This window comes from Trichoplusia ni, chromosome 6 (genome assembly GCF_003590095.1).
Source record: "Trichoplusia ni isolate ovarian cell line Hi5 chromosome 6, tn1, whole genome shotgun sequence".
In the NCBI taxonomy this organism is placed as follows: domain Eukaryota; kingdom Metazoa; phylum Arthropoda; class Insecta; order Lepidoptera; family Noctuidae; genus Trichoplusia; species Trichoplusia ni.
In genome coordinates, this window is record NC_039483.1 from 1,620,627 (window position 1) to 1,647,776 (window position 27,150).

At 37.6% G+C, this 27,150-nt stretch overlaps 4 protein-coding genes across 4 annotated transcripts in view; 2 read left to right on the plus strand and 2 right to left on the minus strand.

The window, feature by feature from the left end:
* LOC113495088 (transcription factor LBX1-like) overlaps nt 1-3,503 on the minus strand; it is a 13,554-nt gene extending 10,051 nt beyond the window's left edge. Inside the window, exons 1-2 of the mRNA XM_026873683.1 lie at nt 3,481-3,503; nt 804-915 (exon numbers count right to left, since the gene is read on the minus strand). Coding sequence (XP_026729484.1) covers nt 804-915; nt 3,481-3,503 — 135 coding nt within the window. The remainder of the gene's footprint in view (nt 1-803; nt 916-3,480) is intronic.
* A 4-nt stretch (nt 3,504-3,507) lies between these two features.
* On the minus strand, nt 3,508-13,242 carry LOC113495089 (leucine-rich repeat and IQ domain-containing protein 1-like). Its single transcript, XM_026873684.1, has 12 exons — nt 10,596-13,242; nt 10,282-10,511; nt 9,750-10,029; nt 9,470-9,583; nt 8,939-9,116; nt 8,538-8,667; nt 8,198-8,411; nt 7,789-7,930; nt 7,615-7,706; nt 6,181-6,759; nt 4,733-4,963; nt 3,508-3,515 (listed from the first exon to the last, which is right to left on the minus strand). Exons 1-12 carry the CDS (start codon nt 12,802-12,804, stop codon nt 3,508-3,510), a joined length of 4,407 nt encoding a protein of 1,468 aa, XP_026729485.1. The 5' UTR covers nt 12,805-13,242.
* Nucleotides 13,243-13,344: 102 nt separating this feature from the next.
* On the plus strand, nt 13,345-21,677 carry LOC113494770 (TBC1 domain family member 7-like). Its single transcript, XM_026873230.1, has 6 exons — nt 13,345-13,691; nt 14,748-14,944; nt 19,961-20,139; nt 20,613-20,708; nt 20,983-21,112; nt 21,201-21,677. Exons 1-6 carry the CDS (start codon nt 13,493-13,495, stop codon nt 21,297-21,299), a joined length of 900 nt encoding a protein of 299 aa, XP_026729031.1. The 5' UTR covers nt 13,345-13,492; the 3' UTR covers nt 21,300-21,677.
* Nucleotides 21,678-22,101: 424 nt separating this feature from the next.
* Nucleotides 22,102-27,150, plus strand: part of LOC113495091 (clathrin interactor 1) — a 29,574-nt gene continuing 24,525 nt past the window's right edge. The window contains exon 1 of the mRNA XM_026873685.1: nt 22,102-22,286. Within this exon, the coding sequence (XP_026729486.1) occupies nt 22,237-22,286 (50 nt within the window). The 5' untranslated portion in view covers nt 22,102-22,236. The remainder of the gene's footprint in view (nt 22,287-27,150) is intronic.

The following is a 27,150-nucleotide window of genomic DNA, read 5'->3' on the forward strand; positions in this document are numbered from 1 at the left end:
AATATGTCATAAGTGAAGGAAAGGTTTAAAGCTACGTATTGGCTATAATTCAAGAATTATACCCTGTTTTGTGCTGGAATATTTAACTGATGTGATAACTAAACGTATTCCAGTTCCGGGTGAGATTCAAATGAGAATATACAAAATACAAAACCATAATCAAACGTTTTTATTTCAAGAAGTTAATATTGAATCTAGGTGCACAGTTCCAAAATGTCATTCTTATGGAGTGGAAGCGCAAGAAACTCCATAAATGCATTTGTCAACATCTCATAAATCACTTTTATAATCCTGAATGTTGCAAATTGGTATGACAATTCAGATATAAAATCCCATTCTTGTCAAATTAACATCGAGCGAACGCGTTCATTAAATTGGCTGAGCACAGCGAGCATAACCAATGGCTGCGCGGGAAAGCCGCCGGCAAATGGCGGCCACGCGTTTTGGCGCGAAAGTAGTAGACATGCGCCCTGCGCGCCGAAAAGTAATCGATATTTTGTTTGGCTGGTTACTGCACGGAACGCGTTTTTGCGTATATTAGATGTTATTTAATTTTGTAACGTAGAAAATAACATGAATTACATACTTAGTCCAAAATTTTAATGAAGTTTGTTATATTACCTAAATAATTCGGAAGTATACAAACTCATCATAACTTCAGTTCTAGAGTAGAACATCAAAGTGAACCTTAACAAAATTTCCCAATTTCCAATTTCCTAAAAGTCTAATATTTAGTATGGACTACTTATATGTACGATTTAGATTTTTCAGAAGCTCGTCGTATTGTTATTTTGGATACTTACAGTAAACCTGCGGCACCACACGCTGAGCCACTTGATGTCCCTCAGGCGCTTGCCTCCCGGCAGCCGCAGCAGGATGTCGGAGTTACTGTGCGCCGACAGTATTGGGGGGTCCCTACAAAATACGAGCATATTCATAAAATATACATGTTTCAAACAGACCTATGCAGCAAGCAAGCGTGTCATTTAACTTCTTCATCAAATTCAAAAGTGATCATTTCAATATGCCATTTTTTCAAGCATTTTGTAAAAGTTACACAAATCTACGTGCGACACTAGGGGCACTGCACCAATATGTCATTTTTATTAAGAAGAACCGACAAGAAATTACAAAAGTTGCTCTTTTAAAAGTAAATAATTACAGTATAATCTTAAACATTAATATTTATGTTTGCAAAAACAGTATAAAAAAGCATCGTCTCAACTTTTCGTGAGTCTACTATCGTGCAACAATTGCTCGTGGAGCTGGGTGGCTAGGTTATATTTCGATCACAGGTTAAGCTACGATTGACACGGTCGGTCCGTAGATGGGAGCCCATCTTTCTCATAACGAGTTCCTGCGTGTTTCGGAAGGCACGATAAATTGTGGGTCCCAGCTATTATTCATGCACCATTGACAGTAGTCAGAAGCTAGAAAGTCTGACAACCAGTCTAACTAAGGGGTATCGTGTCATCTAGGTAACTGGGTTGAGGAGGTCAGATAGGCAGTCGCTCCTTGTAAAACACTGGTACTTAGAAACCGGTTAGACTGGTAGCCGACCTCAACATAGTTGGGAAAAGGCTAGCACGATGATGACCATCTTGCAACAATTAAACTCATAACCAGGGATTGTTTAACAATCTTGGTTGCATTTACTATGAGGCGACATTTTGCTTACCACTAAAACATTTTTAAATATATAAATTAGGTACGTAACTGCCAGGCCGACTTTTTAGAGCATTTGATAAAAAATCACTAAACCACCTAACGCTAAATCCTCGTTATCAAAATGCCAATTTTCTTCAAAACCGTATGTATAATATTACGACAACAGTGTATCTTCTCCCTAAGCGGTTATTACACTGCGGTTCGCATGCACCCCACACCGGAGACGAAACCCCCACGCAATCATCTTTATTTAATTAACAAACAATTTTAGTATTGTTATTCATATTTATTATAATGTCCCGAAATTAGCGTGTCGGGGGTCCCCTTAAGCATTTTAAGGAGGTTTTAATAGGGTAGGATGATGATGTAGGCTGTATTTGCATAGCTTCCACATTTTCTTGATTATTTTTATTTTTTAGATTTTCCTCGGTAAATGTTATGAAAGATTCCTACTTTATGCTGACATGATAGGTAACTAAAGCTAAATTTCTTTTTGATAGTCTTTCAAACATGATTGTTTAGGACATAAGTCGCTTGAAGACTGCTCAATTCTCTGGGACATCTGTGACAAGGAAACACGATAATGCAATTATGCCAACATAAGTACGTAAAAATCGTATAACACGTGCATCAGGAGGCACTATTTAAAGAGTTACTTTGACTGTAATTGCGTTGTTACGAGCATTTAATAACAGAACAGTGGTTTGTCACGACTTTATTGATTTAAGTAATGTCTAAATAATTACCCACAGTTTCATAATCACTGTACGTCGCTGTGTTGTAGATTAATCTAATGGTGTTTTGTTGACACAGAATGCCTATTTACTACGTCCGAAAATACACTTAAGTGCATGGATAGCCGAATGGTTGAGGTCACCATGCCAAACCCACTGTGCGCGTCGTGTTTGCGATTTCGATCCCCCTAGGGGAGCAAGCAAGCAAGCATTTGTGTGATCCACGTATTCTTGTCCTGAGTGTGGGTGTCTTTCTGCATATGACTTGAATATTTGTGAAATCCCCCGCCATGCAAATATAAAATTCTTTATTGAGGGAGTCGTTTTATTAAACAAATGCTAGTGCTGAGTTGGATTAAATAACGTTTAAATGGATAACGGACGCCCTAGGTTTAAACTTTCGAGTGTTGCAGTTATGGGCATGTACGCGGGTCAAAACCTAGTATATTTTATATATAACACTATATATTTTAATTGATAAACTTCAAATGTCTACTCTACAGAAGGAAAGAACAAATACTTAAGTTAATTAATTCTAAGTTACTTAGAAAAAGGGCATCCCCTTGTCTTCGTCGGATTATTCAAATGGCGTCTCTCTCTGTCACAGTCTCATCGCGAACAGAATTCGTTCGTTCGCACTCGGAATACCAACTATCATCGATTGGAGTAAAATTTTTGATGAAATACGGCAAAACGGATAAAATCCGAAGTACGGTAAGTACTTATTTAGACTTCATATTTATTTTGGACATTCACCTCATGAATCAATGAGTATACAATGTGTCAATTTTATAGCTTCCTCTTAGTGCTTTTATAAACTTAAATATTGCTTTATTATAACTTAAATTCAGTAATAGAAAAAGAAGTCGTTGCATAGGAATAAGGAGTATAGTCCATCTTTCAAAGGATGGATAACGAAAGCTGATAGCCGACACACATTATTTTTTGCAGCACTTATATCATCACTATAACCTTTTCAAACCATGTTGGGGTCGGCTTCCAGTCTAACCGAATGCAGATAAGTACTAATGCTTTACAAGGAACGGCCGCCTATCAGACCTCCTGAAGCTCAAGTTACCTGGGTAATATACGATACCTCATAGTACTAACTACCTGTAACACACACAATTTAATGTGTTTAATGAACTCTTTAGATATACCATAGATCCTCTTCCGCACTACGGCCGGCAGCGACAGATCGCCTCCCACTTAATTTATTGCTGAAGCAGCCATGCCCCGTCAGTCACCCTGAACGACAGGGAGCCGTGCCTCCTCCCGAGCCAGTCGTCGAGCACTGGCCGGAGCCCGTATCGAGCCTAGCTTAACCTGTGTTCAACCAACTTGTGAAGCTTAGCCACTAACATTTGATACATTCAGTTTATTTGCAGCACAAAATCATATTCCATCTCAAAAATATTCATGCCACTCAAAAACTCCAAAACACCACTCCCAATTATTGTTGTTACCAAGATTCTACTTTTAACAGTTGGCAACAGACGTAATATCGTTGGCGAAGGTTCATTAATACCAGCTTGACCTTGACCCCGTGTCCTTTATGTAACGATCGCAGAAGTACTCAATGAATCCACAAGATGATCACCAAACGAAACGAACGATTTTGAAACGCGGCCGTTGCTAAGCCGATGAGAAATCAGAACAATGTGTAAAGTTAATAAACGAAGTTTAAGTAATCTTTGAAACCGTGTTTATGAAGAGGGAGAGAAAGAGATGAAGCTATGCGGGGACACAGTTTCATCTCTATTATGCTGAAACTGTGATAGCTCAAGATAAACACAGTTACCTTGACTTTATGGCGATTGTCTTTGTTAGAAAATCCAGAAATCTAAATTTTACATATATATTTAATAACTTCCATTAAGCTACGATTAATAGGAGTAGAGCAGTAAAGAAATTTCTTACGAATAAAGGCAGAAGTTATTTTGACTCTAAAAAATTAATCCGATTAAAAAAATCCTAAGTGACATCTTCTAACCACGAGGACAAAGTCGCGGGCAACAGTTAGTATAGAATAATGTTTCTGACTTTCAGACACCACGCTAGTTAGCCTCAAAATTGATAATAATATCATTATAGTATATATAATATCTATCGTGAGACCGATTCATTATTAAATATGAAACGGTTTACTCACGCGCACCAGTTCGACTCGCTCACCCGCCGCGTCAGCCCATGATTATATAAGGGTCCGAAAATAGTCGGGCATCACACAAACATTCGTCCTAGATGGGAATCAAACGCACGTCCTGTTGCAGCAGTCAGCCACTAACCAGTGGACCACCAAGCCAGTTTTTTTCCCTGATTTCACTGACCTGTTGTATAATCCTCTGGGTACGGCACGAGGATACCTTCTGGGCTGGGTTGAGGCGAGTCCCCGACCCAGAAGTAGGCATCAGGTCCCGTGCCATCGTACGCAAACCCGCGCACGAAGACCGTGCTCTCGTCGACGGCGTACACGGTGCCGCGGATGCCGTGGGCGTACTGAGTGAGACGCCCGATCAGACGCCCGTAGTAAGGCTCCGGACGACGTGATGTAACTGCGCCTGGAACAAAGCGTGCTGGATAAATTACGGCTTATCTATATCATTTGATACATGTTTGTACTATATGCTCGGAGGTGGAAGTTCTTAATAGCGTAATAACGAGGAAACCCGCTCCGGGTCTGTGACCCGCGAAGGTGAAATGTGTCGCACCTCTCTACACCCTTAGCCTATCTCACTGATGTTCCCTCTCGCCCGTTTTTGAGCCGGCGAGTCATCGCCTGCTAGTTTAATATTTTTTTTATGTCTTGAAAGGCAGGTGCTATAGTTTTCCATAGCATGTGAAGGAAACGATTTCATTGATCATTACTATACCAAATTATCCCACAAATTACAATAGTTTCGTAGCTATCCTGGGCCGTCCATGTTTGTTTTTTAATAGAGCAGGGGTGGATGGCCCCTGGTAGATACCCCATCACATTTTTTTTAAAGTTCTCAACAAGGCCTCTTCATGTTGGACCTGTGTCCCCGTGCACGCCTCTAAAAAGTACCGTGTCTCTTCACGTGAAGTGATCCCGTGACTGAAAAGAGATGTATAATGATACTATAATACCTATACCTAAGTATTTTATTTTGAAAAGAGTAACTTTGGAGTTCTTGCCGGTTCTTCTCCATAAGAATGACACTTCGGAACCGTGCAACTAGAGTCAGTATTTCAGTTAGCTGTACCTAAGCCACTATGAACTTAAATTGTCGACAGCTAAACGGCCAAAGCCAGCAGACCGACCAGCCACCGCAAGCAGCACCCGATTTAGTTAGACAGTACAATCATTGGCCTAGCCTTTTCCCAACTATGTTGGGGTCGGCTACCAGTCCAACCGGTTTCAGCTAAGTACCAGTGTTTTACAAGGAGCGACTGCCTATCTGACCTCCTTAACCCAGTTACCTGGGCAACACGATACCCCTTGGTTAGACTGGCTGTCAGACTTTTTCAAGCTTCTGACTACCTGTAACGACTGTCAAAGATGTAAGAAAAACAGCCGGGACCCACAATTTAACGTGCCTTCCGAAACACGGAGGAACTCGTTATGACAAAGATGGTCACCCATCTACAGACCAACCGCGTCAAGCATAGCTTAACCTGTGATCGTATCACTTATGCGGTTATAACTTAGTCCCGAGTCCACGAGTTAGACAGTACAATATGCAGGTTTAACTAAACATTGTTTAGGAACTTCTAGCTTCTTTATACTACGCCAGTACACAGAGCAGTGTTTTACTCTTTGAGTTATAACAAAGCGCTAGACTAACCATTGAATATACTCCTTCACTACCGTGGCTGGTAGATGCTGTACCATCTTCTTGATTGCCACTCTTGTGTTGTCCCTCTACCTCTCCATCTGTTTGCATCTCTTTTCCTTCTTCAACCTCGGCTGGCGTAGTTTTAGGTGCTTTCTGTGTCTCTAATGGGATCTCTCTTATAGGAATCTTCTTCATTTTCTTTTTACACTGGCTAACTTGCTTTTCAGTAATAGTATTTTTGTCTAAGTCTATAATTTTGGTGCCTTCCATGATAATGTATGTATTGTAGGTTTCTTCTATTACTTGAGTTTCTTCATTATCCTCTTTTACTCTCTCTGGGTTTTCAGGAGGTTTCGTTTTCTCGATAATTTCGGATTTGGTTTTAGTGACATCTTCAATGAAACCTTTTATCTCATCCGAATCATTATTTTCTTCAGTTTCGCTGACGTGTGAGTCCATTATTTCAACTAATGACTTCTTTTCTGCCACGATCATCGGTTTGTCTTCATCTGGATTAATTTCAGTTATTTTCGATTTTCGATTACGATTCCTGGAATCTAAATCAGAATTATTATTACTTCTATATTTTTAAAATCTTGTACAAGTATCTCATCTTTGTAGCTAAAATATCGAGTGTGTCGCGTAAGGAACATCACTACATATTATAAAACAGAACCGCTTTTTCTGTCCCTATTTTCCCTTGACCACATAAATCTTTGAAACTAGTCGACGGATTTTGATGCGGTTTTTGTCAACTGATAAAGACAAGTGATTCATGAAGAAGGTTTTTAAGTTTACCTCCTTAGTGGAGGAACTGACAAAGTAGACTAGGTATTTATTTACCACAGTTATTACGCCTTATGTAAGGCATTTCCCAACAACACTTTCACCGGTATAGCGATAGCGTTTGAGAGAAGAAAAGGTACAAAACTCAAACACCAGTAATATAATAAAGGTATAAAGACACAATCACAGCATTCACCAGCAATTAAGAAAGCCTAATAATGCCAAAAGTGCAAACAACTTATCATCATAATCACTATTGTCATCAACAGCCAGTGTCAGTTCTCTGCTGGACTCTTATAAACCGTTTCATTTTGTGAATACGAACCAAGTATATTGTAGCACAATTTATTTGTATCCAATCCTGCATATAATGTTGTGTACAATAAAGAATATTCTATCTATCTATTTAAGTCTCTAACCGTTTTAACCAACACAAACTTTTCAATGATCACGCTATATTACTATTTTCAGAACTTTTACTTAGATACTTTCTTTAGCGTCTTTATTATCAACAGGTTTTCAATAAAAATATTGTTTCTACCACGATTTTATCTTTTACAATAAATGCCTACATAAAGTTAAACACTGCGATCGGGTAAAATTATATTAGTTACGTTGAAACCAACCTTCTAAAATTTTTGTCACTCCCCTTCGTTCGACATGTGGTGTTTGATTAAAGAGTAAATTGTTAATAGCTTCACATTCTGAAGTGTTATCTCTGGGAAAAAGACCGATTAGTAAAATATTAACATAGAGTATTATAAACGTTTTCATGATTCGTAGATTATACAAAAACCAACCTTATTTGATTTTTGGGCTTGATGTTTCCATACCCATACCAGTAGTCTTCAGGAGGTGGCGGTGGAGGTTCATCCGTAATCTCTTGTATCAAATGTCTACCAACGTCCAGCTTTGACCACTCAATCTTATTGGTTTCCGGACCTACAAAATAAAACTTATTTAAAATTATAATATTTTACAATCACATGTTAGTATCGGTCTTAAAACTGTATTTAATACTAAAAATACTTTTTTATTTTTTTTATAATTCGTCATTATGAATGGTAGTTTGGCAATTAGATTCAAACGGCCAGACATTGGCAACAGATTGGAACATCTTGTCGGACCATCAGATTTCTCACTATATTACGCTACAATACCGCAAATCCTATGCCAAAGTAATTCCCACCGTCTGCGTAATTAACGTACCGTCATCCTTATCACTATCGTCACCACTGTCATCACTGGTAGAGTCTTCTTCTTCAGATCCTGTCAGCATGTCCACAGCCACTCCCTCCTTGACCTTGACTTCTACAGGACCGAACTTCTCCTCTAAAGCTGACGGACCTTCTACTTCTTCCGTTGGCATTGCAGCAACTTTTTTCTGTTCAGTCCCTCGTTTTTCTTCCGGTTTTTCGTCATCCTACATGTTAAAACCTTTTCTTAAAATAGTATTATATTTTATTAGAAATCAAAGAGTATATTTAATGACTGCGGGTTATACACTTTGCAATTATCTTATTGCAGGTGTACGCAGCCAGCTTCCTACCTTTGGTGGCAAGCCATTCTTCTCTCGTTCCTCTTTCTCCTTGGCATCTCTTATGGCTCTCTTCTCATCTCGCATCTTTATCAAGTACCGGACACTCTGCATTACCTTCTCTTGGTCTTTAGTAATCCAACTGCATCAAAGCATAACTAATTATTATCATCCCATGTTCATTGATGCTACAGGAATAAATCACCGCGACACCCCTATGGGATACTTCCAGGGGTGCCCTAGGTCCAGAATGGTAACAATGAATCTGGCACAGGATTATACTGAATGACAATTACAAGACATGCCTAGCAGTGGGTTATGGCCGTTAATAATGAATATATAAGTCTATATGTTTACACAATACAGGTAAATATTATGAATTGAAGTGAAAGATTCAATTAACAGACGAATACCGCTTCCTCTCAGCGATCTCCTCTTGCACACCACCCCGCTGCCAGGCCTCTGCGCATGCGCGGTCCCTCGGAAATACCGGTCTGTTGTCCAGGTTCAATAGCTCTTTCAATCGCAGCGTCAGCGTCTTCCGATACGCTGGTATGTTGCGCACCACTGGGTTGCCGGTCAAAACAAGCACTAGGAAAATTTTTAATTTAATACCGTTTTCAGAAAAATGTTCTTAATCAAGGCTATCAAACCGCAAGTCCGCGAGCCTGAATGCGGCTTACGAGGACTGCGTTTGAATTTGTTAGCTTAGTATATCATATATGTATTATTTCGCTCTTTTGATAAAACAAATCTACAATCATGTCAAAAAATAGTAATGCGTAGCCAGTAGGCAATCTCGGGCACCTACTAAAATATGTGACTACTTCCACGGTTGGATAACTTTGTTTTAAATTAAAGCCAAGCCATATTAGCAATTAAAGGCTGAACTAAGCTCAAAAATGTGTCAACTCTATAGTGTGACTGTATAAAAATATATAAACCTTTTAGTAACATCATATCGGCAAGAACGTCTACGATTAGTGGATCCTCGAGGCGATTGTACGAAAGATCCAAAACTGACAAATTGTTACAGTACTTCAGCTGTGCAAGGTCATCTGAAATGCGTACATTATAATTTTAAGGTTCATACATAGGGTGGGTGATATTTCATAATCCATACCAGCAATAGTTGAAGGGAATAATGGACTAAGAGGAAGTAAGAGAAACGTTAATCTAAACAAGTTTGACAAAGTACATCAATCAGTTTGAATGTTTACTTACCGACAGAACTTAGCATGTTATGAGCAATGCTTAACGTATGCAAATCCGGTACAACTTCCAAGTTTTCAATTCTTGATACAAAGTTATGGTCTAAATTCAAAGTGTCTAGTTTGGGACACCCTCCGAGATTCTCAATTTTTCTGACAACATTATAATGTAGATAAAGGCATTTAAGTTCGGCTAAAGTATCGAGCCCTTCAATCCTTTGGATGCCGTTATTTTCCAAGAATATGCACTTGAGCCCAACGTATTCATCCAAATTCTCAATTTTGGAAAAGCCCTGTTGGTAAAATCACATACATAGATATCGTAATGAAAAAGTATAAAAAAAACAGCCATGTGTTTGTTGTTAAACGGGCTTTAGATCTGTACCTTCCTAAATGTTAAGCAATATTTGTCACGAATTACAAGCAAACTTTAATAAAAAGCGAAGGTTTCTGAAAGGATTCTCAAGAAGTACCTACTGTATTTTTGTTTGAATTTAAAACGAAAATGAATATCAAAACTGTCAATGAGGTGAATGAAAATCTACCTTAAAATGTAAATACAAGATGTCATTCAGGTACGGCGTGCAGTACAGCTTGTTCTGTCGGCAATGGTTTCTGATAAACTCTTTCGTCATTCGTGGCGCTTTATTCATATCCTCCAGCTCTCTCTCGACTCTTCTTTGGAACTCCCTCTGCCGAAGCCTTTCTTTTTCAGCCTCCTCTTGCTTCTTCTTTGCTTCAGCTTTCACGTTCTTGGCTTTATCTGTTTCGATTTCTGAGAACAAAGAAAAAACTTTAACGGTATTCCCTATAACTACTGTTGTTAAAAGTTCAACAACAATATTTCTTTAGAGTTTACCTGATCCATCTGTTAGCTCCGGCAATCTTTTTTCATTCTTCGACTGTGCTTCCTCAGTCCCAGCGAAATCACCTTGTGCTTTTACATCAACCTCTTCAGTCGTAGCCAATTCTCGAATTTTAGGGTTTTCAAGTAGACTCTTTTTCCTACTTTCCTCTCTTCTTAGAAGATTGTTCGCTAACCTCAAAACTTCCTTATTATCCCTCATTTTGTCTTTAATATCGTACAGAAGGTTGTCAATCCTTTTATTTCTTTCAACTTCTCGTTTCTGCGTTTCGGTCATGCTATCGCAATGCTCACTAGGTTGTGAAATGTCTACATCCCACAGTTCCTGCCTTGCCTTTTCTCCTTGATCATTAACAATTTTATTTTCTGTAATGCACACGTTTGTTACAATGTTCTGAGCTTTATTAGACTCATTTTCGTTTTTTTGCTGCATTGGATGCAAGATGTCATGAGATTTTAATAATATCTCGTCAACTTCTTTAATAAATGTTTTACATTCAGCATTTCTCTGTTGGTATCGAGCTTTGCTTTGATTAATTCTTTCTTCATGGCCTTTTAACTCAATGTTAAGCTTACTAATGGCATCATGAATGCTGTCAAGCTGTGGGTCGGATTCTGGAGCTTCATCCGTTAGTGAATTACTTTCTTCTTCTTGTACTATTTCATTTTTACTTTTTATATCACGCCTTAACAAATCTCCTTCCTCTTGCATCTTTTGGTACGCTATGTTTGATTTCTTTGAATTTTCCAAAGCTTCATTAACGTCATTTAATAACTCATTCATACTATTTAGTTTATTAGTTATATCTTCGCGTATCAAAGTACTAAGATTTTCAGCACCTTCGACGATGTTACGCGCTAAATTTTTCATCTCTTTAAATTCCATTTCATTATTTTCTTCATTCTCGTTACTTGTAGCATCGAATATGCTTTCCAAGGCATTGTGCAGCGTTCGTTCCATCTTTTCGTCGAACTTTTGAGCATTCGTGATTTGTTCGGGCTCATTCTGGGTAATGGTGTATTCCGATTCGATTTGGCTACTTGTGCCTGATTCATTCTGATGAATGACTGTTTGTTCTTTACATGTACAAAGTTCTTTGATCTGCAAGTTATTTTTATTTGCGGCGGCATTGTCTTCTGCAGCATTATGTCCATCTGAAGCAGTCGTTAAGGTCGGTGAGATCGATTCGGCATTGTCTAGAACTGAATTAATTTCACGTAAGGCTCTTTCCGTATCCTTCAGTTTGGCTTGAAAACTTTTTGGGAATACTTCATCTACGTTAATGACTTCCTCTTTCTGTACCTTGGTTTCTTCCGTTTTCTTTTTATTTATACCGCTTAGATCAGGTGTGACCGGATTATCTTTTAACGGTATATTCATAGATTCATTTATGGCATACTTTTCTTTTACTTCGTCGAATACTGATCGCCTTCTATCTCCTTTTATTAACTGCACAGATGAATCTTTTAATACTGGGTTTTTATTTATTTCCACTGTGTCTTGGCACGTCTGTAGTTCATCGTAATTGTCGGCCATTTTCAGCAACATATCTTTAGTTTCTTGGTATCGCGTCTCATAAGATTTAGTGGTATACTGACTTACAACTTTTTCTATGGCTTCAAATTCTTTTTCGTCGCTATCTGAGTCACGTTCAACTTTTTGCACTGCTGGTGGTGCTTTGCTTTGGCTGGCACATTTTGCCTTGTAATCGGCTACGGAAGTCATTAATGCAAGCATATTTTTGTAGTTAAGCTTATTGATTTTCTCTTTGTCTCCTGCAACTGCATCGATTTCCTTTCTCATGTCGCTGTACTCTGTAAGGTTTATTTCGTCGAGAGGCATGGCCACTTGTTTGTTAAAACTCTCGTTTTTGCCCATTATCTGTATTTGACGCGCTTTCTCGACAATTATAGGGTTATCTTTTAACATTTCCTTTATTTCTTCCAAAGTGAGTGGTTTGCTATTATCTTCTATTGTTGTAAATGGCTGTCCAGACATAACTTCGGCCTCGGTTTTAATTTCTCCAGTAGTAGAGGCAGCAATGTAAGGCCTATTCAAGCCGTCAGTTAAAGGTTTTAGTTCATTTTCAATAGCTTTGTCGATAACATCTTTAGGTAGTTTAGCGTCTTGGAAAAATATTCTCAATTCTTCTCTTTTTTTCTTGATGTATTTCGGATCATTTAATCCATCAGGCACTTCCATCTCGTTGTTATTTTTATAGTTCAAACTCAAGGATCTGTATTTTGTACGAATTTACAACAGTTATTCTTGCTTGATTTGACACGAACCAAACAAAAATTGGCGTATTTTAGTATAACCATGGTAACAAAACAATTTTGTTTCATCAATTCAAATGAAGAATCATAAAAATCCTTATTACCTCTGTCTTTAGTTACTTGCACAAAACTAGGTATATGAAGAAGAATAAGTATGTATGTAAGAATGAGGTAAAGAATTTTTAGGTTTGTGCGTATCTGTATCTGTGGACCTGTGTAGATGTAGGATAGATATTAACAAAATACTACTATCCGCATCTGTAAATATAAATTTATAAACATAAGTAGGTCGCATTCCCACAGACAAACCTTTTAAACGGTTTGTGGGGCATTTAATGTCCTATTTTATATATATGTGAATAATAGAGACTTGATTCGATATTACATAGTAGCTGCGATGAAACGAAACTTCAAATACCACTGAGAGAAATTTGACAGGATAGCTGACAGATGTCAAAATCGTTTTCAAAATAAATATCCATGATTTTTTCCATTGTTGATTATTTCTTGACTTATTACGTACTATATTTATGTAGTTTAAGCACATACAGTACCTAATGTAAACAATTATTTACTACATAACTATATTTAATAGTACCTAATTCCTTTTAGCTATGTTAGCCATGGCTGGAGACGAAAGAAATTTTCGTTCGTCATATTATGAGAAAGTGGGATGCCGCGGTGTTGAAGAAAAGAAGTCGCTTGAAATACTCATGAAGGAAAAGCCGTGGGACAAAGTAAAGCTGAAACAGTTCTGTTTGAGGTTCACAGTGCCAGCCGCTTACAGAAACTTGGTGTGGAAAGTGTTACTTGGTAAGCAATTTGGACCGCTTTCTGCAAAAATGATCCAACCCACAAACTCGATATTTTCGATATTTTGTGACATATGGACTCCCAAATAAGGTATATTTTCACATATCAAAGACTCAGAATTCTATGTCATAATATTGACGAAAATCCGTATGATCCAACCCACTGCTGTTATGGCAAACATCATTCTTTATGATGCATGAGTGTTTCAAGCTGTCAGAAACATTTTTGCATTTTCTTGACTGTCCTGATATGTGTTATTTTTTTTTTGCTATAATGATTCAAAATACCGGGAAAACGTATGCTTTTTGTACAGTATAGGGAATATTAATAATTGAATCTTTTTAACTCTATTATTAATAACATCCAACTTTAATAATGAATCAGATCACATGAATATCAACATAAATATAGAAAAACAAAAAAAAATAATTCTTAGAAAATGATTCACGGTGAAATCTAAAATTATCATTAATTTATTGCAATAATTTGTATCTTTAATACAATTTTATGTTTTTTATGAAATTTATTCTATTATTATAAGATAACTAGCTGACAGACTGGCTGGACAGTCGGGAACTAGAATCTAAAATTAAACCGTGATAAATCCATAAAACTGGTTTCATTTCAATGTCTAACATTTGCGTAAACCTAAGAAATCTCTTGTTTTTGTCATACTTTGGAACATTTTTGCAGTTTTAATTCTGCTCCATATTATTATTAAGCTAATTTCATATAAAATTTAATTATTCATAATGATTCACGCACATGCTATCTTGAATACCTATAAAACTATAAAACATTGTTTACTAAATACATGCATGTAAATTACTTTAGTACACCTAGAATATCATAAATTAAAAAATACAGCATAAATGCTGCATTACAAAACCAGAGAAATACTGAAAAGAACTTTAAACTCAATTAACTCGAAACAAGCTTTTTGTGGGCTGGATCATATTTGCAGAAAGAGTTTCATTTAATATCACATAATTTTTCTGATAGCCTTAGCAAATTTCGTTGCGTATTGTGGCAATAAGTTGGCTCCTATTCTTTCAGATATTCTGCCAGTATACCCTGACTCTCACCAGTATGTGTGGGAGCAACGCACAGAGCAATATCAGGACCTGCTGTATGCAGTGCAGATGCTAGAGCTCATAGACATAGACGCTCCGCGGTGTCAGGTGCTGTTGGAGATGTGGCTCCTGGAAAATGAAGAGAGGACACCACCTCTGTTTCCAGAAACTAACTTTTCAGTAAGTAAATCTACTTTCTTTCTTAAAGTACTAACATTTATTTTAAGTGGAACACAAAGAAACAACAGTCTAATACAACATAAGAATTAGAATTAATTATAATTATTTACTTTAGATTAGATTAGATTAGAATACTCTTTATTGTACACCATGGAATTACAGCAGTGATTCTTAATACATACAATGTTAGGGTACAATGTTACTTTATTATATATTAGAACTCTTAATCTGAGGATGTTGAGGCTAACAAGTCTAACTTGACCTGCGATTGAGTAACTTGTGCATTGCTTAATCACAGGTTGTGAAGGCTTGGTTAAATTGTGGGTCCTGGCTGTTAATTCCATATTTTTGAGAGTTGTTAGGGGTAGCAGTCAGAAGCTAGAAAGCCTACCTACCAGTTTGACTAAAGGCTATTGTATTGCCCATGTACTTGTGATGAGGAGTGTGTGTGTGTTTGAAGTGTTTTTTTTTATGGCAATCTGCTAATTGTTTATTAATTTCTGCCTGTGACGTGTAATGACCGCACATGGGCACTGTGAGATCTGACTGGAATACTAGTGTCTTTTCGGCAGAATTCCGGTATCTAAAACAACACAAAATAGGTGTTAGTATTGAAGTGGGCTGTCGCGGACTTTAATTTTGTGTAGGAAAACCGGAGTGCAGCAATGACCAATACGATTACGACATATTAATGACGTAACCGTCTTTGGAACCTTTTTGAATTTATAAAACCACGGTTTAGATGTAATAGTAGGCTGGATTGCTGCATATGCTCCGCCTTTGGCCTTACTGGTCTTAGACCAATAAGACTGCCAGGCCTCGAAGAGATCAGGTTTTGCGCTATGGATTAAGTCATAAGCTTCCATTGAAAAAGATTTTGCATCTGAAGATTTGTACGTGAGGTTAACATAGTTTATAAGTACGACTAGACCTAATGCATGCTGTGTTTATCTTTAAGTAGTTGTGCAATTAGAATTAAAACCAACTTTGAATGTACCTTGTACTATTAACATTGTAACAACTGTTGATAAACCTAAACAATAAAATAAAATATAAAATGCTTCCGGTCTCCGCAGCTGCTGGAAACAGCAGCTTTTGCTGCAACGTCTGCACAATTGTTGCCTGTAATACCCCTCTGTCCGGGAATCCATGCCAATATAACCTCTCCGCCCTTACTGGAGCAAGAAAACAAAAGGTTTTTAATATCAAAAATAATGGGACTGCGCAGGACATCCTTAAAGGGATTCTTGACAATAGCCTCCGGGGCACTACTGGAGTCAGAGAAAATAACAGCTTTTGAAATATTGCTGTGTGGTGAAATGTACAAACATGCCTCGAAAATGCCAATGCACTCTCCAGTGAAAACAGATATTTCTGGAGGGCACTGGAACTGCAGAAAGGTTTGGGAGTTAGGGATATAAACTGAGACACCGATACAGCCGTGTGGGGATAATTTAGATGCATCGGTATAAAGCCTAGCATAATCCAACCATTTGTCGTTTATAATTGACAAAACCTGTCATTAGCCTATACCGATTCCTTATTTATACCTATGTTGTTGCAGACTAGGGGAACAAAATTAGTACACTGGCGAATAGGGGCAATCCCCTCCACCATCCTTATTTTTCTAAAAGACTTTATAAAGAGAGGGATGTCCTTATGTCTCCAATAACTTTGATTGCACAAGTGGTGCAAAGTAGCCAGCTTAGGCAGAATCCTGTGGGTAGAAAGAAAGTAGGATTTGTTAATGAACTTATCCGCAAGATACTGCCTACGGAGAGAAAGATTAGGGTCGCCACTCTCGACTTGCAGAGCGTTAATCGGGGTAGACCTCATGCAACCCGAAACAATGCGGAGAGGCTTTGATTGAATGGAATCCAGCCTAGCCATTGCAGTTTTGCTGCATGGTTCCAGCCAGAAGGTTCCATAATCTAATGAACTCCTTATTATGGCATTGTAAATGAGTTTAAGAGTAAATGGGTAAGCACCCCACCAAACGCCTGCCAGAGCCCGCAACAAGTTTATTTTCTTCTCGCATTTATTAGAAACATAGTCAATATGGGAGACTCCAGATAACTTCGATTCCAAGATGACTCCTAGAAATCTCACCCGGTCTACAACCGTAATGGGAGATCCTTCGATTTCCAGGCAAACATCTGGACAAACTCGTTTCGGGGTGAAAATTACACAGGAGCTCTTAGGGGCTGATAAACTGAGTCCATGGGACATAAGCCAGTGATTTAATGAGTCGAGGGATATTTGCATGGATTTCGCTGCTCGTTCCATGGATGAACCCGACACATATAAGCACAGGTCATCCGCATACTGTAAAATCCGACAGTCGACGTTGAGAGGCGTGTGTAGGTCCGAAGTGTAAATGCTGTACAGGATGGGACTAAGTACCGAACCCTAGGGAAGTCCACGCCAAACGGTCCTTAGCTCAAGGTTTTCACCTGGGATATGGAGCTGAACTTTACGTCCCGACAGTAACCTACCTATAGCTTGTCGCATCTTACACGGTATACTCAGCTGACGTAACTTACTTCTCAGTAGGGAAAGGAGGACGTTGTCGTAGGCAGCTGAGATGTCGAGGAACACTGCAAGAACTGACTCATTCCTAGATAAAGCGGCGCCTGGACTCAGCAACAATTCGGTTATATTCAATCAGGTTCGCTACCGACATAGCCCGAATGTATTTAAATTCTGCCTCCCTCCGGGATGTAACTATGGCAGAGCACTCACGGTCCCACCAAGGGGGGGTGAGAGCCTACCAGAGGCAGAATTTTTAATCGGGATAGAGCTGTCAGCTGCCAAAAGAATAGAACCCAAGTGTTGCCCCATTCAGGCGTCCAGTTTTTGGAAGATACACTGGGTAAAGGGGTAACCATGTTATCCAGATTTTGAGAATACAAGTCCCATTTAGCATCTGAGATCCTGTATTTTAAAAGCGGAGTTTTGTCCCTTTGTGGAAGTTTTCTGTTACTCAGTGTGGAACAGATTGGGTAATGATCACTACCATATGTTAGCCCCAATCGTTTCCACTCCAATTGTACAAACAATAAGGCTTAGGAGATGGGATATAAATAGAGATAAAATTAATTCCCAGAAGGTTTACACCCACAGTATTAATCTCATCTCCATGGGCAGGAAAGGAAAGGAGGGAGTAAGACAGGGAGTTAGTCACGAGCATCGCAGCTCCGCCATAACCGTCAGCACGGTCGTCCCGGAGCGTGCTGTACCCGGGAATTCTAAAATTGAGCCGTGGAGTTAACCACGTCTCAGATACAGCCAATATTGCTGGTGAGAACAAGTTAATAAGGTGAGATATCTCATGTTTTTTCGGGAGAGCACTCCTGGCCTTCCACTGCAGGAGATGGAAAGTGATGGACTTTGATAGCTTTTACAAGGTTGTTGGCAAAGTGGTCCGGTAAGGAATAGTTGGACATGAGAGTAGTAAGGAGCATCACAATCTGTTCGATTGTAGATGCACTCTCACTTGGGGGTGGAGGTTTTTTCATTAGGGAACTACCATTGGGAGAGCGACGGAAGGCGTAACTATTAATTAGGTCCTGGTGAGCCCATTGGTTATAACCAGGGGCCAGCGGGGCGTGGGTCTTAGGGCGAAGGAAGACGGTCTTCCTGTAGGATGTTGTGGACGCCTAGTGAGAGTGCATAGGATGAAGAGTTTGGGAAGGCTGTAGAGGATGGGACATAGAGATTTCTTGAATGGAGGGAATAGTTTTGCTGCCTCTGAATAGGAGATGTTTTTCTTCGACATGCTAACTTTAATATTCCTCTGTCTGATGTATACCGGGCACTGCTGACTATTTGCATTGTGACGACCGTCACAGTACAAACTGTTTGGCTCATCAACAGTGCAACTGTCTCCAAAGTGCTCCGCCCCACAGCGGTAGCACCTCAGTTTGGACCTGCACTGTGTTTTAGTGTGACCATATTTACAGCACCCGTAACACTGAACAGTAGGGAAGTGGTATAGCTCTACAGGAAGGGCGTTGTGGCAGCAAAACACCCGCTCAGGGAGTGTCCGACCATCAAACGTTAATACAACTGTGGAGGTTGGAACCCACTCCGTTTTGCCCTCACTCTGTACCTTTCTGTTCACACGGCATATTTTTAAGATTTTACCAAAGCCTACTGGTGTTGTTAGATTATCAAGGCACTCCAGATCAGTCCAGTCAGCAGAGACACTCTTAACTATACCCATCCTTGTAATGTTAAAAGTAGGAATCATTGTATTATAGCCCTTACATTTAATTTCTGTGTTGTTCAGGTATGCATTGGCATCCTCTGGGCCCCTTAAATTCAATCGAAATCCGATTCCTGCCTTGATCTTTTTAATCCCATCCTGTGTTATATTCTTAACTTTAAGTCTCAACAACATCTGTCCAAATTTCAAAGGATGGATAGATGTACCCGACTTGGGCCAGATTCAACCAAAGATGCAAAAACGATAAATGGAGCGACATCTCTGTATTCGAGTATTTAGATCTAGCAATTAGACACGGGGCAGTAGTCCTGTCTCGCTTGCTTCAGGAGCAGCCTCGTTAATAGCGCGTTTACGTTTGTGTAAACTTGGGATTCTATCGCCTCAAAAGAGGATAACGGCACTGTTAATAACGGAGTATGGGGAAATAACTCCTGGGATTGGATGTTGGGAACGGTTTGGGTAGGATTGATTTGGTCAGGTTGCGGGAGGTCATCGGGATCTGGGGGCCGGCCCGGAGGCCTGTCATCTACTTCCATGGTGGACGAGCGTTGCACGCATAAAAGTTGTAAAAATGGTCTTCTTACCCTCTATGTGACATTTAAACAAACACAAAACAAACAAAACGCACACAAACAGCACAAATACACACAGAACAACCGAAAATAACTTTCTATAGCTTAAAAGCCTAATAAAAACAAACTTCACATGTGTCAGCCACCAAACACAAACCGGAAGTCATGTATTACATCATTCAGATTCACTATTTAAATGACATAAATTTCCTACAGTCTGCTGACACTTTCCTGCCTATAGCGAATACTCTTCTTGAGCTTTACAATGATGAGGTGGATGTGTACTGGTTCTCAAAGAGCTTGACAGACGTGGTGAGGATGATGCAGCGAGACTTGCCAAAGCTTAAGGAGGCCTTCACCACTATGCTTGAAAAAGAAGATGGCGACTTGTTTAAGTAAGGCTTTGTCGTTCTAATGAAGTGCTTAACAAAAAATATTCAATTGATAACAACTGACTGCACAGATAGCCGAGTGGTTGAGGTCACCACACCAAACCCACTATGCGCGACGTGTCGCGGGTTCGATCCCCGCATAGGACAAACATTTGTGTGATCCACGAATGCTTGTTCTGAGTCTGGGTGTCTTTGTGCAAGTGATTTGTATGTTTGTAAAACCCCCGCGACACAAGTATTAAATTCTTAAAAGTTCCGCTTTTCTTTTTTAAAGAAAAACTGTCAGAAAATTTAGATTTTGTCCAATTTTAATGGTTTTTCTTTTCTGGCAACACTTAGTACTTTGAGCTAAATATTCCACCTGGATTGTTCTTTAAATTAGTAGTTAGTCTCCTGATGCTTGAAAAAAGCCTCAAAATAATTTGGCATTTTAAAATGTTAGTGATGCAAACATTTTATTTATTTATATCTTTCAGTCACTTGGTAGACATAAACGCTTTGGAGATGTTACCGCTCACAAAATGGTTTAACTGTTGCTTTGCCGGCGTGCTGGACGATACCTCACTCACCAAGTAAGATAATTCTAATTACCTACAAAATGTACCTTTACGTATAATAGAGATTGTATCTAGTCCTCTTTTACACAAGTGCCCAATGGTATGAGAGATCCGCAGTGCGCTTCACACTTAGTTTACAGGTATGCAGGCATACCGTACGTAAATTACCCTCAGCTTTTAAAATGTTTTTCTCTGCTCCTTTTGTCATGCATATTTGTAAAAGTGACTTAAAATGTTGAAAGGCAAGAATACTGATGTGAATGTATTAAATTTGTTATAAATGTTTCAGAATTTGGGATAAAGTCTGCAGCGGTGCTCCAAAGATATTGTCTTTTGCTGCAGTCATGCTGATAATCACAATGAGAAGAAATATCTTGCGGTCCCAGAATGCTGACGACGTGCTCAACTGCGTATCACAGGTGAAACAGATAATTTTATTCACATATTTTAAATAGGGTATAAATTTCAGCTAATTCAATAACTTTAGTAAAATCCTTATTTTTATAGATACCAGAACAGTGTGAAGAAGTTGTAGCTAACAAGGCGATTGAACTTTGGCAGTACTACGGCGCCCAGCCACAGAGCGACCAGCTGGCCAAGAAATGATGTATGACCTTCTAATGAGGAGCACTCATTAGAAGGGAATGAAATGGAATCGACATGTTTTGCATAGCTTTATTAATTAAATCCCAATGTATTTATTGTGGATTAATACACAAAACTGCACTAAATAGTCAGTTTTTTTAAGGAATGGCAACACTTATATCTGCGTTTCGTTATCTAAGATTAAAGATTAGTATTCGATTAAATTGGAAATTAAAGGAAATTAGAGGTTTAGCATTTTGTCAGTGGACCGCAAATAGAATGTAAACTCAAAATATAAATAAATAAAGCCCATTGTTTATTGAATTGAGCATTGTTGTACATTTATTAAATTTCAATATTGTATACTTAAGCACTGTAATAAATAAAAGATCAAGTATTTTTTCGTGTCATTACTTTCCTATTGTTGAAACTAAGTAACTAAAAGAAACTGCACTCGAAACTTGTGATACACTATTTTATTGTCGGTGAACATAGACAAAAACATCTATGCATCGCGATCGCGCAGTAGGCAAACTCAGGCAAAGACATTATACTCTACTGCAGAAGGTAAAAATAAAGGTAAGGTAGAGGAAAGATCGATGCGAAAGTCTTGTATAAATGTTGCATGTGGAATAAATTATACCAAAATCATCAATTTATTAAATGTTAAAAAAAAAATTGTCGGATAGTGATTGAAATACATCTTTTTGGATTTTAGATCCAACCGTAAACAAAATAAAATCTGTGTTGTTCAACAAATTACGTTTCGTTCTACTACATCTGATGTCAGAAATGATATTCCATTTTTTTCAGGTGTGGCAGCATTTACCCACCTCTCGCCATTTTGCAAGAATGTCAGCCAAATCATCAGAGCGAGTTTTTAGTACTTTATGTTAATGTACGTTAAATTACAGTGATTTTGTGTCTTGAACATAGTGTTAAATATTAACGTCTAAAAATGGACCGTTTTATAAGCATGTGGAAGGTTCGGGAGTTGGCGGATAAAGTGTAAGTGTTTACTTACGGTTTTGTTAATTTTATGTAAATTACAGCAATGTGTTACATTGTGTGTGCATATGGGTATTTTATAAAAGCCTTATTGAAGATTTGACGTACAGATTTTGGTGCGTTAGGTGTCCGGAATGGTAAAATGAGCAGTTGTGTAAGCGTCAATTGTGAGATACTTATGAGAATGGATAGTCTCCGGTAGCGAGATTGTATAGAAGTAAACGTTATCAGTTCGGTTGGTAATGAATTGTGTAGATTAGTGACCAGTTGCTCGGCCAAGTGCTCTTGGGTGGCAATATTTTCAACTTATTACCCTGCTAACATCGATGACTGATTTACCATCTTACCTCACCATAAAGTCCAGTTAATTCTTCAATATGTAGATCTATGTCATAGGCAAAAATAATGATTCAGTAATATTTATGTAACTTGCAATATAACTATATTATTCATATTCATATTCGTATTATAATGTCCTTGCCATGCTAAATGAACAACAAATCATATATTTCTTTCCAATAAGCATGTGTAATCTCATAGAGCAGTTTTCACACATGGCTCGTGTTATTTTAGGTATTATTAAATTCCTCTCTCTCAATGTCTATTGGTGTCATGTGATATGAATGACATGTGAATGCTGGCACAGATTATTCACATACAGCCACATAATAGTTATCCTGTTTTGACGAAAGTCTTACTCTTAAATTATTATAATGATGTACAGATATATTATATGAAAATACACTCCATAGCCTTGCTTAGTCTCTTTCTCCAAATGGCGCCTCTCCAACTAGTAAAGGTTGTTGTAGTCATTCCCATCAGTAGAGCTCAGTAGCTTTGCTTTAAGTCATATATTATTATTAGCTGTTGCCCGCGACTTCGTCCGCATGGTTAGAAGAAATTGCGATTATAACTTGAGATTCAAACTATCCTATCACTCAAGTTGGATCAAACATGCACATGGTGTGCGAATTTTATTATAATCGGTTTAGTGGTTTAAGAGTCCATTGAGGACAAACATTGTGACACGAGATTTATATATACTAGATAAATATTTTATATGAAACAAATCCATACAGGATGAAAGTCCAAAAGAAGTTAAGTAAAGCAGTCAGAACCTGTTACTGGGCTAGATCAGTTTCAATAATACTGATGCACACTACAGATAAAAAAAATAAGGTAAAAAAAACTTTAACTCTTAACTTATAACGTCATTTCAAACACACTTGACACAATGTCTCTATCATACATTTTATAAAATTGAAGAAGGGTGAAAACTGTACATTGAATATTAGAAAAAAGAAATTTCTACTATAAATGCTGAAGCCTAAAATATGATTTTTAGAATTTTTGGATATTTGTCTACATGTATGTCCAGAAAGATCTCAGAAAATACTGGATAAATTTGATTCAAATTTTCAGAGAATGCCAACAAGAGGTCTGGTCGTACTACTTTTTACTTATTATCTTGCTTTTCGTTACAGGGGATGAGCAATAGCCTTTTATATCTATCAACAAATGTCAAATTATCTCATAAACTACTGAATATATTTAGTGCAACTTTTTCTTGAACTTTAATGAATGTTTGAGACAACATAATAAAATAAGTATGTACAAAAATCGTAATGCTACTGTGCAGTACAATAACAGTACTTTTAATTGTTTTAATCCAACTGTAACATTGTGTAATGTACAGGCCAAAAAAACAAACTAAATGGAAATAGCTTAATCTGTTCTGAAGCTATGATGACACAGACAGACAGACATGTCTAAACACGAGACAGTTTGGGCAAGTGTCTTCAAATTGAGTTGTAAGAATCCACCCTTACAAACATACTTTGAAATAAAAGCTTGTAAAAACATACAAATGTGCCATAGAGCTTGCTACTGATAAAGGAATTTAGACCATATTACTTTATCTCAGTGTTGATAAATAAATAACATGAATTGTATCTGACAAGGTAACTGATTGCAGTTCATATTATTTATTTGTGAGTCTAGTGTTTGTCTTTTAGTGTTATTAAATTTTACTAGAATTTAATAATTCTCCAATATCTAATAGAAGTGTTCTTTGCAAAGCAAATAAAAGATTGACATGCTACCACTGCATGAACTAAATCATAATATTTTAATTATGTCCATACATGAAAATATTCATCACATATCACTACATATTAAAAACAGAACCGCTTTTTCTGTCCCTATTTCCCCTTGACTACTTAAATCTTTGAAACTATTGGCTGGCTTAACCGCAAGAGATACTTTAAAATTATGTTTTACAATATTGTACACCATAAAGAGATCTACAAAAAAGTCTGCGAGGGAATATCTCTATCTTTTAAGGTTCACTCACAATAACCACTTTTTTGTGATAATTTTATTTAATACTTTCATTGCAATCGCTATCTTAGCCAAAAAAGCTACTTCAAAATAATCCTTATTTATTTATTATAAGCACATCAACAGCACAGCTACTAACAATTGAAATAAAAATAACATAAAAAAAAATTGGCATTTTAGTAACAATGCAAATAACAGATATGCATGACATTGAACATAAGAAAAACAGAGACAATAATAAAAAGGAAAGTGTGTTACATCAGTCTTAATCTAGAACTAATCTACAATATTGTACACCATAAAAAAAATCTACAAAAAAGTCCGCGATATCAACTTCTTTTTAATAATTTTATTTTATACTTTCACTGCAAGTGTTGACTTAACCCCAAGAGCTACATCAAGATAATGTTGTACAATATTGTACACCATAAAAAGACCTACACAACGTCTCAGACAGCATATGTATGTCTGATCTTTAACATAGTTGGTTGCGACCAAAACTATACGGTATATTCCGATAAATACGCGTGAGTAAAACCGTCATAAATATATCACAGGGTATTTGTCTAAATCTAATAATACCCACAAATTTGTTAGGCCGTCAGACAGATTTCCAAAGACAACCCCGAATACGTTTTTATTTATACAATTTTGATTACATATTTTATCACATCATTAACATCACATATGATTTCTTTTTACAAGTGACAGCTGGGACTTCCGGTTTGTGTTTGGTGGCTGACACATGTGGAGTTTGTTTCTATTAGGCTTTTAAGCTATAGAAAGTTATTTTCGGTGTGTATTTGTGCTGTTTGTGTGCGTTTTGTTTGTTTAAGTGTCATATAGAAGGTAAGAAGTCCATTTTTACACCTTTTATGCGTGTAACGCTCGTCCACTATGGAAGTGGATGTGGATGATATAATAAAGTTATATGTTTGATTTTATTTTGTCCTTTTTAGAGCATTTAAATAAAAGCTTGTTTTGAAAATTGTTTTTTTTACTGTTATTTTATTATAAAGTTAAATTTATACAAAAAAAAAATAAGAAACTAACATAAATAGGCACTTAAAATCAGGTAGTGTCAATATCTATGTGTCAGCAACGAAGATCGAATTACAACGCCGATTGAGGAACTGCCTAAGACGTTTAAAAAGATTATAGTCTTGGTGTGCAGTGCTAGAATTCTGTTGTATTTTCCTACTTTTTTTGCAGGCCGCCAAGTCCCAAAAACCGTTTGAAAATTAAATAAGCTGAATCGAGTAGTGGCTATGGCGCAGTCTTGCGTTTTATAGGTGACAGTCATGAAGGTATTCCTCCACCAGCCCTGTAAAGCTGACAGTGCAGACTGTACAACTGTCTGTCTCTCATCTTAATTTGCCTTTTTGGCAACATATGACGAAAACAAGACGATTGCTTTGCAATCTTGGACCTTGGTGTAACCTTTCTTTAAATTGCACAATAACGCGAATAACTTGTTGATCTGTTGCGTCGAGCGTGAGTCCAATGACGTACTGAACAAAAGAGTAGACTTACATATTGAACTCAACAATCTATTTAATTGAGGAGAATAAATTGGTGCTATTTAGGAATGATCGAGTTTGTTAGAATAGGTTTAACAATAAATAAGGTCCATAGCAAGTAACATAATAAAAAGAAATTGTAACACCTAGTGTATTTTAACTTTGTGATGGTTAAATGAAAGGTTAATTGCGGTTTCAACATTTGTCCCTTTTCATTTTAAAAGTGAATGTAGCCACTATCTTGAGTTTATATTTTAATAGCAATTCACTACCGGCTTCAACTCCCCCTAAACCCGTGAAAACGACACTAATGAATACAATAATATGTTGTTGCCGCCATCTTGGATTTACATTTTGATGCAACCAATAGTTTAAACACCCTCGAAACCTACGAAAACAACACCCATGATGAGAAAGTTGATGATATGTTCTAGCTGACGTCCTGGATTTACCTTTTGACACAACTAATAGTTTTAACACCCTTGAAACCTGGTAGGCCGTTCCAAATAAGTTTCATATAAACTCTGACTCCCTATTACCATTACACGCCAAGAGTCGAAAACGTTTATTTATAATTAATTATTTAACCCTGGCCAATTATGTTGCTGACGTTACTTCTTTAAGTAGTGATTACTACATATTATAAAACAGAAGCGCTTTTCCTGTCCCTATTTTCCCTCGACTACTTAAATCTATGAAACTACTCGACGGATTTTGATGCGTTTTTTTTCAACAGATAAAGTGATTCATGAAGAAGTTTTTTAAGTTTACTCTATGCATAATTTAGTGGAGGAACATAGTCAATTTTAGACGTTTCAAATGTATTTACTTTTTTACGCTTTCATTGCAAACGCTGGCTTAACCGCAGGAGATAAATTAAAATAATGTTCTACAATATTGTACACCGTAAAGAGATCTACAAAAAAGTCCGCAAGGGCATATCAGATGAATGCACCTCAAGACGACGAGTACGCACAATTGACTGGCGTTTTATTTTACGATGC